The 14,412-nt window shown below is 35.0% G+C and overlaps 1 protein-coding gene across 10 annotated transcripts in view; it reads right to left on the bottom strand.

Moving 5' to 3' along the window:
* Window positions 1-14,412, bottom strand: part of Kdm6a (lysine demethylase 6A) — a 145,450-nt gene that overhangs the window by 38,147 nt on the left and 92,891 nt on the right. For 2 of the 10 annotated variants that reach the window (XM_057759297.1, XM_057759291.1), the window contains exons 10-16: window positions 11,464-11,590; window positions 7,170-7,268; window positions 6,854-7,073; window positions 6,178-6,312; window positions 4,926-5,021; window positions 3,470-3,571; window positions 2,184-2,579 (exon numbers count right to left, since the gene is read on the bottom strand). In XM_057759297.1, the coding sequence (XP_057615280.1) occupies window positions 2,184-2,579; window positions 3,470-3,571; window positions 4,926-5,021; window positions 6,178-6,312; window positions 6,854-7,073; window positions 7,170-7,268; window positions 11,464-11,590 (1,175 nt within the window). Of the gene's footprint in view, window positions 1-2,183; window positions 2,580-3,469; window positions 3,572-4,925; window positions 5,022-5,570; window positions 5,727-6,177; window positions 6,313-6,853; window positions 7,074-7,169; window positions 7,269-11,463; window positions 11,591-14,412 lie in introns of all 10 variants that reach the window. The other 8 variants (XM_057759300.1, XM_057759294.1, XM_057759296.1 and 5 more) reach the window with 7 other exon arrangements.

The following is a 14,412-nucleotide window of genomic DNA, read 5'->3' as shown; positions in this document are numbered from 1 at the left end:
GTACTGAGCATGAGGGATTGGGACACCCTGCCATTCAGTGACATACAGAAGTCTTTTGGCCTGCAAAATCATTGGGATCGGGTCAAGAATTTGTTTTCCGGGACAGAGACAGCTATGTCATAGGCAAGGATATCCTGAACTTGAGTTCCTCCTACATCAGCTTCCTGGATTTCAGGTTAGGATTAGAGAGGCATGAGTCACCACAATCAGTTAGAATTTCTTGTTTTATTTTAATGTTTACCAGATTTCTAAAATAAGATTGAGTATTTTTGAAAATTTCAGCCGGGCGATGGTGGCGCACGCCTTTAATCCCAGCACTTGGGAGGCAGAGGCAGGTGGATCTCTGTGAGTTCGAGACCAGCCTGGTCTACAGAGCAAGTTCCAGGACAGGCTCCAAAGCCACAGAGAAACCCTGTCTCAAAAAACAAAAAAAAAAACAAAAAAAAAAAACAAACAAAAAAAAAAAAACCAGAAAATTTCAGCAATTGAGCAAGCCTGAGATGTAGAGGGGAAGAAAAATAAGAGAACTATACTTTATAAGCATAACAAAGGCTCCAATTTACGTAACTGTCAATTATACTTTAGGCATTTTTACAGAAGTCTCACATTGTCCTTAACAATCTTTTAATGTTTAAAGATACCAAATTCCCCAAACATACCCTCTCATCTAACAATTCTTTCCTCTATTTTGTCAATCTCTCTACTGAATGTTTCCCATTAGCTTTCACTGCTATTTTGCATTTTAATTTAAAATATGAACAAAACCAAAATCTGAATTCTATTTCTCCTTTAGCTACCCCCTCCCTTATGTGCATAACCAACATGGTTGTAAATGTCCTGTGGGAACTATCCATATCTGCCACCTCCAGTTTTATCTGCCCTTTAACCTTTTCACACAATTAGGTTTCATCTGCAACAATTCACTGAAATTGCTCCTATTCAAAAGTTCCCAAATCATCTCTGTATAGAGTCAAACAGACTTTGTAACTCATCTGGTATAACACAGTATTTGCTTATTTTTATTCTACTTTTCAAAACTGCAACAAACAAACATCACCCTTAGCATCAGGCTACTAGAAAGAAGAAGGAAATGTGCAACACAGGCTATGGTATGGATTTTGGTTGCATTTATTAATTTCCCAACTCCAGGAATGTGACCTCAAATGATCACCTTACTGGATTGTGGTGGTTTGAATAAAAATGGCCTCCATAGGCTCATAAATTCAAAATTAGTCACCAAGGTATGACAAAATTTAAGATTAAAAGGATTAGGAGGTGAGGCCTTGTTGGGGTAGGTGTGGCCTTGTTGGAGAAAGTGTGCCACTGAGGGTGAGCTCTCAGGTTTCAAGAACAGAAGCCAAGGCTCAGCAGCTCTCTCTCTTCTTGCTGCCTTCAGATCTAGATGTAGAACTCTTCTCAGCTACCATGTCTATCTGTGTGCTGCCATGCTCCCTACCATGAGGACAATGGACTCTGAAATTGTAAGCAAGTCCCAATTAAATTGTTTCTTTTATAAAAATTGCCACGGTCGCAATGCATCTTCACTGACAAAGACACAAATCTAACGTCCTTTATGATATATACTTTGATCAATACCTTCTTGAAATATAAGATATGGCTCATATTTTCCTCAATGCCCAATACCTCACAGCTCAATCCTTTATTCTAGTCTTGACAGTTCTTTAATTTCCTGTCTGGCAAATTACAAAAGGACCTTATGGTTCAATCTTGAATTCTTTTCCCAATCAGTTCCCACCGTCTGTAATCTCACCCAGTCTCAATTATTCTTGCTTATCAAGATAGCTTAAAATTAGACTTTTCTTTCTCATACTCCATTTTGTCATTTTATTCTCTTCTCATACTCATTCTTTCTATACATAGATGTTGATCACTATCTACTACTACAAAAATAGGCATTTTTTTTAATGAGGCCACTATAAATTAAAAGTGGGTTGGGTGGTTATACCATTTATTTTCTTCACTAATAAATTTTCCAATTATTTCCATCTGTGGAAATGTTATCAAGGAAAGAAAATATATACATATAAACTGAATTGAAACACAGCAACAACAGTGTAGAACTAAATAATTCATATAAAAATAGTTCCTCAAACACTTAACACGCACAAACCAAATAAAGACATTATTATATGAGAAGTCAACGAAAGCAATTAGTCTATTACCTGAGTGGAGTTAGATAGTTGGTTTTTCCACGGCTCCTCTGTGCTGCTGGTCAGGTTTGTGTGGTTATGAGGTAGAGTGGGTGCGTTTCGCTGCAGGTAAGGCACGTTTCCATTACTTCCACTTCCTGTTATGTGATTATTGCCTATCAAAATAGTGTCTGTACTTCCCAGCGTTCTTGGTGTGCTACAGGGAACATGGCCTGCAGAAAAGGGTCCATTGGCCAAAGACTGCCCAGGACAGGTAGGACGGACTACAGACTGAGAGACACTAGGCATTCTGGTCAGAGCAAGCTGTGACGTTTGGCCAGAGACTGAGTTTGTAGGCAGTGATGAGTCAACTGTTGGCCCATTAGGAATTCCAGTAGGCCGTACCTGTGCAACTCCTGTTTGTCTCATCTGCAGGGAACAAATGAAAAGCAAATAAATACAGTCTGTATAGTCCAGAGGGGAGAGACTCAGAATGTAAAGATGAATAATCATAGGCTCTGATCTGATCTCAACACTTCATTTCTCTAGGTTAAAAACCATCGACTTCAAAAACAAAAAAACTGTATGTAAGCTTCCTAGGAAAAGCAGAAATGTTTCATGTTAAGGAAACATCTTGTTAACAATAACAAAAAAAAGGGGGGGGCAGCTGAAATCTATGGCAAACTCTGAAATTCATACTTCTTCCAAGGAACATCAGATTTTTATTCTAAGGTGGGTCTAGTGGAGCGGGCCTAAAACCCCAGCTATTTAGAAGGTTGAGGCAAAAGGATCTAAACTTCAAGGTCAACTCAGGCAACTTAGACCTTATATGTGTTGGGGGAAGGGGCGCAGGACACAGGAGGGTATTGTAGCTTAGCAGTAGTGGTAGCTCCTTTAACATGTACAAGGCCCTTGGTTCAACCTTGAGTAAACAACAACAACAACAACAACAATAATAATAAAGACAGAATCTATAGTATGAAAGATCCTTTAAAGAACACAAATTATAAAATAAATTTTAAAAAATTACTAAAAAAAAACTAAGGAAGACATATAAAACCTAAACTAGGTTTAATATATTTTACTAAGTACTAAAGAACATAAATAAAATACCATGGAATTAAATAATAAAAAAAGCTTAAAATTAAATCAGTAGATGTTCTTTTCTTAAAAACTCCATTACCTAGAATTTTAAGAAGCATAGACCACAAAATTCTACCAAATATAAGTAGACACGAGTATGGGTGAGTTATAAAATGATGCTATAGTAAAAGTACATAAAATTCTATCAAATTTTAGAGGGAAAATGCTATACACACTTGGTGTTGCTGCATTAAGACAAACTGACTTTCCAGCTGTTCCAGCATTAGTTTCTGTGCTGGGTTTAAATTATTTCTATTTGCACGGAGCTGTTCCAAGTGCTAGGGGAAAAAAAGGGAGAATATAATTAAAGACATATCTAATAAACAAGCTAGCAAATCTGTGAAACCTTTATCTGAACTAATTAGAAAAACTCAGAACTACTGCCAGGTTGGACACTGATTTCTGATCAACAATAATCTAATTCCAATCTTAAAAGTTTATTTTAAAAAGTTCAAGAAACCAAAGTAAGAACTGAGCATTCATCTGAATATGGTTTATTATAATGTGATCTTTGTAAGAGATGGACATGAAATTTTATTAACACAGTAATTTTCAGTGTTCATGAAGAAAACACTTCAAGTTTATAAGATAAAATGCTCCAAAAAACATTGAATAGAAGAGGAAAAGTTTGAAGACATTCTGAATGTCTAAAACTAGTGATCAACTAAGCAATAGTGTCGTATCTAGATAAAGAAATAGGAGCTGTTCATTTTTAAGACCTCTAGTGGATTCCTAAAAAAAAAAAAAAAAAATCATAGAAAAGCTAAACTTACAGTTTAATGCTTTTTCAGTCATAACACCACTGCACACTGTGGGGATAGCTTGTGCAGTATTAGGTGTGACAGTAAAACTAGTATAAATGTTTCTTCGTTCACAACTTCAGGTAAGAATGCAGTATTTACCACTGAACTTAGCTACCTAAGCTTAGGATTATTTTGGATATTTTTCTCTTATTAAATAAAGAACTTTTAGCTGCTCGCATAGAGAAAGCACTGTGTGTATTCTCTTTGTTATTCTACACATGTTGGCATCATTATTTTTGTGGCTTATGGTTATTATTAATGCCAGAATCATGATACTAAAACAGATGTTTTGATAAATGAGGTGGCTACTAAGTGACTGGGGCCAATTAGCATTAACAGGCTGAACACACTGGACAATGAGATGACTGATGTCACTGCTGGTATAGATAAGGATTTCATTGTGCTACTAGAATGCTATAATTTAAAAGTTATCATGGGTTTATTCCTGAAAATTTTCACTTAGTATTTTTGGACTACAGGTTTAAGTTAAATAACTTGTAAATATACAACACACCTCTGCAAATACAGGCTAAGAAACAAGTAATGCCAGAAAACTTGGGGGTGGGGGAGGACTGAGGTAAAGAAGTTGTCAGTGGGTTAGAGTAGAAGGTAAAAGAAGACTTTATCCTACATAATCTATATTCATGTTTTATGTATATGAATGCATTGCCTGTTCCCAAAAGAGAAGCAAACTAGAAACAAATGGGAAACAAGATTGAATTATCTTCATTATTCTGGTAAATGTGTAATCACTTCATTCAACTTTAAGAATTTCTAAAAGTTCACTATTTCTGCCACATAACTTTTCTTAAAAACATGTTTTACACACCTGTAATTTCTGTGGTGTCAAACACCATGAATGAGCTTGTTGCTGTACAGGAGGATGGGGCGCAGCATGGCCACCACTCCAATTATCAGAAGAATTCTGAGGAAAATTGATAAAAAGAAACATTAAAGACTATTTGGTTAAGACAATAGGTTAACATTAATTAATGAAGGCCAAAAGATTACGAATTAGAATATTTACATATAAAAAAATCATTACATTCATTAAAAATAACTTACATGCACATTAAACTTGATAGTCATAACATTTTTTAAAATGTTGATTCTGTAATAAGCCACCCCCCAAAAAGCCCACCCCTAAACTATGGCCCAAATGACTAGCCTATATACCACACTATTCACTAGGTTCATTATTAAACATAGTTCAATGTTGGCAAAAGTGATGATGAAAAGTGTGCTGATACCTTAACGGCAGGGAAATGGATAAAATGATTTGATGAATGCAAATTTATCCCTACTTTATTTAATATGATTCTAAGCTTTGGGATGGGAAAACTCAAACCTTTTACTATTCTGATGTCCACAGATTTAAAGTAAAGGACAGAAAATGTTCAAACTGCGCAGTTAGAGGGCAGTTGGAGCTCCTTTTTTTTTTGACTGGGATTTTCTATTTCTCTAGGACATATACCTTTGTTGGACTAGATGTTCTTTTCCTCTTGGCAGGACTGGACAGGTCATCTACTTGGCTAGGAGGAATCATGTGTAGTGGCAAAGACTGCTGTGAAATTGGTGTTTGACTGAGGCCTAATACAGGTTCAGTATTTGGATGATGAGGTTTACATGCCTAAGAATCACAGAAGGAAGACAAAAATGGGTGCTATATATTCTTACTTCATTCCTTCAAATTATAAAACTCACAAGCTGCATACTTTTCAAAGTTATGTGGACATCTCTGATTGCAATTACTTAAGGTCAAAAATCAATGAATCATCATCAATGGAGGAATGTGTACCTTCCTTTGAAAATCTTTTAAAAATTAAATAAACTGCTGCAGCATTATTTTGGGAAATCTTGCAAAATCATGAAAATGCACAAAGGTTCTAAGTTGGTACCCCCAAATTTCGTCCCATACCAGAGGGAATTTTATTTTGATCTAGATTCCCTTAGCACTTAAATGAAAAGGCTATTATTCATTAATAAAAGCCTTCTATGCTTACTTAAAATAAGCTTGACTACTACAGATTGAAAAGAACCCTTAAAGCTGGGCACCTGCAGAACATAACCCAACTTCTCACCTGCTGTGCTGTGTTCATGGCACCCTGCCTGGAGGTAAGCTCTGCGGGGATTGGTAGGCTCCATGCCTCCTCAATACTAGGAAGTAATTTAGTTTTATTCTGTAGACTACCTTGTGGAAGGTTACACAACTGAGCCTAGGAAAAATTATGTAAAAAGCAAATTTAACACAAGCCTACTTGAGTAAGTCCACTAAATCTTCCTAAGTGCTAATTGTTTTTAAAAGAAAATCGATTCTAAGCTTGGGGCTTTAGAAAGATACTAAGTATAAAGAGGGTTACCAGAATATAAACCTTTGTGAAAATCAAAATATAGCTATGCTGTTTCCAGGGTTCTCATTAGCTGTCTTCTCATGAAATTTGAAGCAAGAATGAAAGACAGTGTTTGTGTTCTTTTCTTTAAAATGCTATGGCAACTTAAAAATGTAGACAGTACACTGAAAAACTTATGTAAATTAATATGCATCAAAGTGCAAAAGAGCATTTTTAAAAAAATATTGCTTATCTCACTTAAAATGGAAAGTAAAACAGTATTGCAAAGCTATGGTATGTTTACAAAATATGGAAACAGATTTTAGACATCCAAAGACAACTAGACAAAATTTCCAGCCACCCTATCCCTGCCTGAGTGTTCTGGGGAAATATGTGGCTTTAAAAGATTGATATTTAAAATTTTTACCTGTAAATATTTAATCCGTGCTGCAAGTGCAGAGGTATTACTACAATTTTTGCTTCTAGTTGCATTTAAATAGCATTTAATAGCATCCTGAGGCTGGTTGCAGGATTCATAGAGAGTGCCTAGATCCATCCAGGCTGCAGCATGGCCATGGTCCAACTGTACAGCACAAATATAGGCCTGTAAAGCATCCATAGGCTGATTTTGTTGTTGATAGAGCACACTAAAAAGAGAAATTAAGAAAAAATAAATCAACTAAGAATAGCTGGTTTCATAGCATGATTTTTATTACAAAGTGCATTATGTGATGCAGTCTTACCCTATTGAACACCATGTATCTGCACTTGCTTCTGATTTATCAATAGACTGCCTGTAAGATATAAAGGCATCCTGAACTTTCCCAATACTTGAATAGCACCTGAGAAGAAGAGGGAAGGGTGGAATGAAAGAATCAATACCAAAACAAATTACATTTGTTTAAAAAGGGTTATATACCAAAGCAACAATTTTTTAAATGTATTATGCTAATATATCTAGGTACATGGGTATGTATAGATGTACAAGGATATTGCAATATACATAATAACTAGAAATTCAAAACTGCATTATAGTTTCCTTAAGCATGCTAAAGTATACTGCATTGATACAGTCTATTAAAATGAGTAGGCCTTATCACTTCAGTATTATAAAACTGAAGGTTAAGCACAGTCCCTCCACACTCTGCTTTATTATCTTGAACTCTAGTTTTTCAGTTAGAATACAGAGTTCTAAAAACCAAAACCACATGTTTTTAGTAAGAGCTAATGAATTTTTTAAATAACAAAAGGCAAATGTTCTTTAATTTATAAAATGCAAATGTAATGGTTAATCTCTAAGTATCATAAACAGTATAAATATAGTATATAGTATTTCATGACTAGCAAAGACAGCAATATAAGATTGAGGTTTCAATGTTTGTCATTTTCTTACTAAGGATGTACCTAAAGGATGCAAAGCATTACTGAAACTATAAAAATAGAAATTATGTTTGGTGTATAAGAATAAATAAACAAAAACCCTAGATCTTGCATTCAAGGAACATACAATTTAATTACTTTTCTTTTGTTCTTTCCTTTTATTCTGCCCCCACCCTGGGTCTTGGTTTGTAGCCCTGGCTAGACTAGAACTCAAAGAGGTTCACTTGCCTCTGCCTTCTGAATGTTGGAATTAAAGTTCTGCTTCACTACCCCTAACAAGTTTGCAATTTAAATGAGGATTGAAGGCACTATAAATATCATAATGCCACACCAAATGGCTAACACAGACATTTTAAGAAGAGACTACAATTTATTCAAAATTTGGAAAGTTAAAGAGTGATCAAGGGGGAGTAAAGAACGTGAATATTTATAGATGAATATTATTTAGAGCAGAAATTCCTAACTGCCAGCAAGTAAATCAGAGAAAAAGATAGCTTTCCAGTAAACTAGTATTTGTCTTATTATTTGCTTATGTTAGGAGAACACTAGTTAAGAGTAATAAAAGAAAAAGTAAATCTGAAAATCTTTACTTGTTTAAAGACTATTTCTATCCTCCTAATTACTCCTTGAAAAGTGTATGAAGCACTGAATCAGATACAGGGGATGAAAGGAGATATTTCAAATAGATTTGAACTACATGGACAAATCCTGACGTATTTGTCTAAAATTAAGTGAACACACACACACACATACATACACACACATACACACTCTTTCAGACAACCCCCGAAAACCCCAAAATCTATTTTCCTAACAATAAGAGTGGCTGTGATAAAAACACTTTACAAGAATATTAATCTGCCAGCAAGTATAGTATAGACTGAAAGGAAAATTATGTACAGGCAAGAGGATAATTACATTCACTGGTTTGGAACATGTCAAAGCCGAGATGAAAGGAATGGAAGCAGAAAGAGCAAAAAAAAAAAAGGGAGGAAAAATAAAAGGAAGAGTAGAACAGACTTCATAATTGATTATTATTATATCCACTGAAGTGCGGCCACAACTTAGTTGCAAAATCTGATTAAACAGTGAAAGGGAGAAGCTAGAGATGTAGCTCATTAGCAGTAGTAGAGAGCTTGCCTAGTTTACACTAGGCCCAGGAACCCTCTCTCTGAGAAGAAAAAGAAAGAAGGAAAGGGTAGAATATGATTTTTGTCACAAAAGGAAATGAAGTTGATTGGAGAATATGATGAATAAAAAGATGAGGCAATTAGGATGGAAAACCTATGTGAAAACACTGAAATTTAAAATAGCTCTATAGAAATCTACCTTTGAAATTTATCTATATGAAGAAAATCTGTAAGAACAGAGGACATCTAGTAAAAACAGGCCTAAGGAATTACTATCATACAGACTGGACAGTATCAAAAAAATTACTAACTAGACAGAGAAGCACATTTCACATAGTACCGACAAACTGTTCTATGGAAAGAAAATTTGTGACATGAGGTCAGTAATAAAGTCAAAAATGGAACAAAAGCATAGTAACAAGTACAGAAAGACAACCTTTAAAATATTATCTATTCATAAACATCTCATATTAAAAGCAAAACATTAGACAGTAGTGACTGTAAGAAAGCATCAAAAGGTGTAATGTAGACCCAGAATATTATAACAGATGAAAAATAATTACTCTCTGAAATGATCATCTTGAATCATAAAACAAGTTAGACTATGATAACTATCCCTTGTTTAAGAAGTCAGGAAAGTTTACTGCACATTTGCAAAATAATACATCTCAGTGGTACAGAATATACAACCAGCTGACTGAAGAAAGAAAAAATATATGGACTACTGTTCACTGAAGTTGACAATTACTGCCTTTTAAAACAGTAATTTTAGGTATGGTTCATTACAAACCAATTTTACAAAACTAGAATTTAAGTGCAATCACAAAACTGAAGCTTTGACACAGGAAGGTATGTAAGAGATCATCTATTTTGCAGCCAAGTAATTATTTGTTGTAAAGGGTTGGCTGTCCAGTACCTTGTACTTTTTAGCAGAATCCTAATCTCCACCCAAGGGGTCCCAGTAAGCACTTTGCTACAGTTTCTCTTGTCCCCAGAGAACCACTAATTTAATGCAATTCCTTTATAAAAGACATCACATATTTGAATCATAAAACATGGGAGATGCCAATCTGGCACTGACCCGGAAGCTGGAAAGATGCTGTGCATGCTATCACTGGAGAAAAGTAATTATCAACCTCACCCAGCTGTGAACCCTGAAAACTGGAACAAATGACTGACATAGTCAGACATACCCATGAGGTGCAATGATGGCACAAACATATTGGGAATAACCAAACACTTTCTGATTGAACTTAAGACCCACTCTACATGCATATACTCATACCCAGCACCATTATTGAGGTTAAGAACCTGTGACCAGCCGGGCGGTGGTGGCGCACGCCTTTAATCCCAGCACTCGGGAGGCAGAGGCAGGCGGATCTCTGGGAGTTCGAGACCAGCCTGGTCTACAAGAGCTAGTTCCAGGACAGGCTCCAAAACCACAGAGAAACCCTGTCTCGAAAAACCAAAAAAAAAAAAAAAAAAAAAGAAAAAAAAAAAAAGAACCTGTGACCAGACAGGCCTAGGTCGTAGGAAAGAACCTACTACTACTACTCTGCTAAATGGACATAGTATTAAACTGACTCTTAATGAATTATTGTTGCACCCATAGATTCCTGCATCTCTTAACCTTTATTAGAGAAGCTTCTATTTACAGTACATAGCGATTAACAGAAACTTACAAGTGGTAACAGTAAAGAGAATAAGAGACTGAACAAGCCTACTTCTAAATGGGGCATTTATATTACACCTTATCCTCCCCAAGATTCAGGGACCATTGCAGGTAGAGTGTTTGTGAAGAGTATAAAAGGACCAGAGTCAGTGGATGACTGGGAAAGGGGGGAGGATCTGATCTGAGAGGAATTGGGGGAGGGATGAATATGATCAAATATCAAAGTAAAAATCAAGAGGAAGAGGGGGAGAGGAACTGAAGCCTCAAAGGGGTTGTATATGTACCATCTACAATTTTACAAAAATTAACTGAGCCCGTGCTTAAATTTGAGTCTTTTGGTAAAGACTATATTATGAAAGGTAAAATGAATTAGGATCTATCAAATGCATATAGAGAGAGGGCATCTCAAATAGCACTGAACAAATTTCTGACAGTTGATGTCTCTTTCCAGCAAATCCAAGAAGAGTGTACTTACTTTCTCAAAGAATGTTAAGATTTCAAGTGAAAGTGGGACCTGAGTTCTACTGCAAATCAAATGCTAGAACTCATGAGGAAATGTACAAAGTAGTTCACTGAAACAAAGTAGTATCTGATAGGACCTTTTCTAAAAACTAGCAACAATTCAGGTTAAATAAAAAATTAAAATAAGAAATGTCCTCTTAAGGAAACAGGATTATGTTATGATGAAACTAATATATTTAGAAGCTTTCTTTTATCATTTACCTTTCAGGAACCTTTATTATAATCTATTAAAAAGAGAAAATATACTGTTCAAGGTATAAATGAATGTCGAAATTTAAAATCTCTTCGCTTTAACTATCAACAGCAGAATATAACTATCTGGTTAAATCTCACCTTCCAAGGAAATACCAGGACTGGCCAGAATTTGGATCTGCTTCCAGGGACTTCTGGAGATACTGAATAGCATAACTTTCCTTGGTGGCTTTATCTCCCAGGAGATCCACAGTGTGATGCATCCAACCTTTAAAACATTAACATACACTATATAGTAGTTATGTTTTTAAAATTATGAAGCAGAAAATTAGCAAAAATAAGCTTTTCCATCAAAGTATTACTGATCTACTTCAGAAAACACATTCTAATATTTTAGAACTAATAATTCTTGCAATACGAAATTCTTTCTCATAGGAAGGAATGCCAAAGAGATAAACAGCTTTTAAAAGAAATTAAAGAGTTTAAAAATTATTACTTAACACATAGTAGATTACAAATTCAAGATAACTTCAATAATCTACCATTAAACATGTCCACTGTAAAGGTATACATTATCAATCAAAATTATAAATAAAAAGACTGCATTGACTACTAGTAATTTTTCCATACTGATACAAAGAACATAGAAATATCATACATACTATTCTATATGAAAATTAAGTATAAAGAATCTCCAAGATAATCTTTTGGTCCAAAGAATACATGTAAAACTGTATAAGTAATGACAGTTCAGATTAATATACATGCACAATCCTACCTCCCTGGGTAAACAAATTCACATTGCATGTAAAATAAAAACTATAAAGAATTATAAAATGATTAACTTTAAAAAATAGAACTATATAAAACCTCTATTCAAATGTTAGGAGTAGGACAAAATACCTAACAAACTTTTCTATGAATATGATCAAGGGACTGGAGATGACTCAGCAGTTAGGAGCACTCACTGGTTCTTTGTTTAAGAGAACTGGGTTCAATAGAATATGATCAAGGGACAGGAGATGACTCAGCAGTTAGGAGAACTCACTGGTTGTTTAAGAGAACCTGGAAACCCAGGTTTTGTAACTCCAGTTTCAGGGATCTAATGATTGCTGGTTTGTTTGTTTTCTTTTCTTTTTTTTTTTCTTTTTTTTGGAAGGGGGTGTTGAGCCTTGGGTGGCCTGGACTAGCCCAGCCTTGAACTCAGAGATCTGTCTGCCTCTGCCTCTCAAATGTTGGGATAACAGGCCAGCATGCTCAGCTCAGACTGATGATGTCTTCTGGCCTTGAAAAGCACCAAACATGCCCTTGTTACACAGACATAAATGTAAGCAAAACAACCACACGCATAAAATAAAAAATATATAAAATTGAAAACAAAAAAAATTTGTTAAGTAGTTAATCCAGCAAAAAAATATACCATGGAATACTGTATTGTAAATCTTTGAAATGTGTAAGATAAATTTGGTTAAATTTCGCAGTAGGTCACATTTCAATTGTAAATCACTTCAATGTATAAAATTAGCTCTGTTCTTGGTACAGTCTACAGCACATGAAACAAAGACCCTCTTTTTCTGACATTTGCCATTTAACCAAAGATTATCTTCAAAAAATTCAGCTACCATGTTTTATCAAAGTTAAACAAACAAAACACTCTTCCCAACTCTCTCCTTCTATTACTAGCAAAACAAGATGGAGATCGGGGAGTGACATCACCCACCAGGCAAAAGCATTTGTTAAGAAAGTTTGAGCACTTAAATTCAACCCTTGGTAGAAAAAGAAAACGGACTCCTTAAAGATGTAGGTGTCCTCTGACAGCCTCTACCATGGTACCTGTGTGCCTGTAAGTATAAGTCCCTTCCCCTATACTAAATTAAAACACTTAAAAAGCAGAATCTAGAAAAACAGCCTCGAAAAGGAGTTGGTCCCGAAGCAGGAAACAAGTTGCTATAAAGTGGACATAATTATACAAAATTATGAGTTTATTTTTATATTCTGAAATTTAACAAAACACTGTCAGAAGTCAGGTGATTTATGATTCAGACACAATATAATCACAATATTCAAATCTATTTCTTAAGTTTAAAAAATATATAGCGATAGACAGACAGACAGACAGACAGATCACATTAACTGATAGGTAAATAATTTTAAAGTCATCACACTTGTTTTTTCTGACCTAAAAATCCAAAACTTTTTTCACTGTACTACATGTTTAAATTTAAAAATAAAAATTCACATTACTCAAACACTATAATTTATTAGATTAAAATTCTAATAGCTAAAACTAAACTGTAAAAACAAAGGTTTTATATGAAGGTGTGAAGGTTTGAATGAGATGATTCCTAGAGTCTTGGCCATTTGAATATTTGGTCCAAAGTTTATGACATTGTTTGGGTAGGATTTAGGAGCTTTGGTTTCACTGAAGTATGTCACTGGGGTGGGGTTTTGAATCTCCAAAAGCTCCCTGGCATCATTATCAGTTAATATGAGGGAGCAATTGCATGCTTGTGCTCCCCCCCAACCCCCAATCCCTTCTGGTTCTTATTCCTGTTTATGGTTGGGGATGTGTGCTTTCAGTTGTTCTTGCCAAAATGCCTGCCTGCTTCCATGTTTCCCTACCATGACATGATAAGATTCTTATGCTTCTGGAGCCATAAGATCAAACAAAATAAGCCCTTCTTTCTCCAAGTTGCCTTGGTCATGGTGTTTTATCACAGTAATACAAAAGTAACTAATACAGCAGGCAATGTGTTCATTACACATAGTCAGTCAATCACAATAAATCTGTTCAACTGAATTCAAAATTACACAAAAATACTATAAATATGTGCACGCACACACGCACATTAGTTAAAAACTAACAAATGATTCCATGACAGCCAAAGATACACAGAGAAACCCTGTTTCAAAAAAAATAAAAATAAAGCAAATGATTTTCCCAAACCCAAACCAACACAAAACACAGAAATGAAATAACTCAATAATTAGGTAAGAAAATTAAGTACTGGACAGCTTCTTTACTCTCTTCTTCAAGACAACGACACAAAGATCTAAGTGGTTACATAGTCTCACATTTAACATTAAAAT

This window comes from Chionomys nivalis, chromosome X, assembly GCF_950005125.1.
Source record: "Chionomys nivalis chromosome X, mChiNiv1.1, whole genome shotgun sequence".
Taxonomy (NCBI): domain Eukaryota; kingdom Metazoa; phylum Chordata; class Mammalia; order Rodentia; family Cricetidae; genus Chionomys; species Chionomys nivalis.
This window is presented reverse-complemented; position numbering and strand designations above follow the sequence as displayed.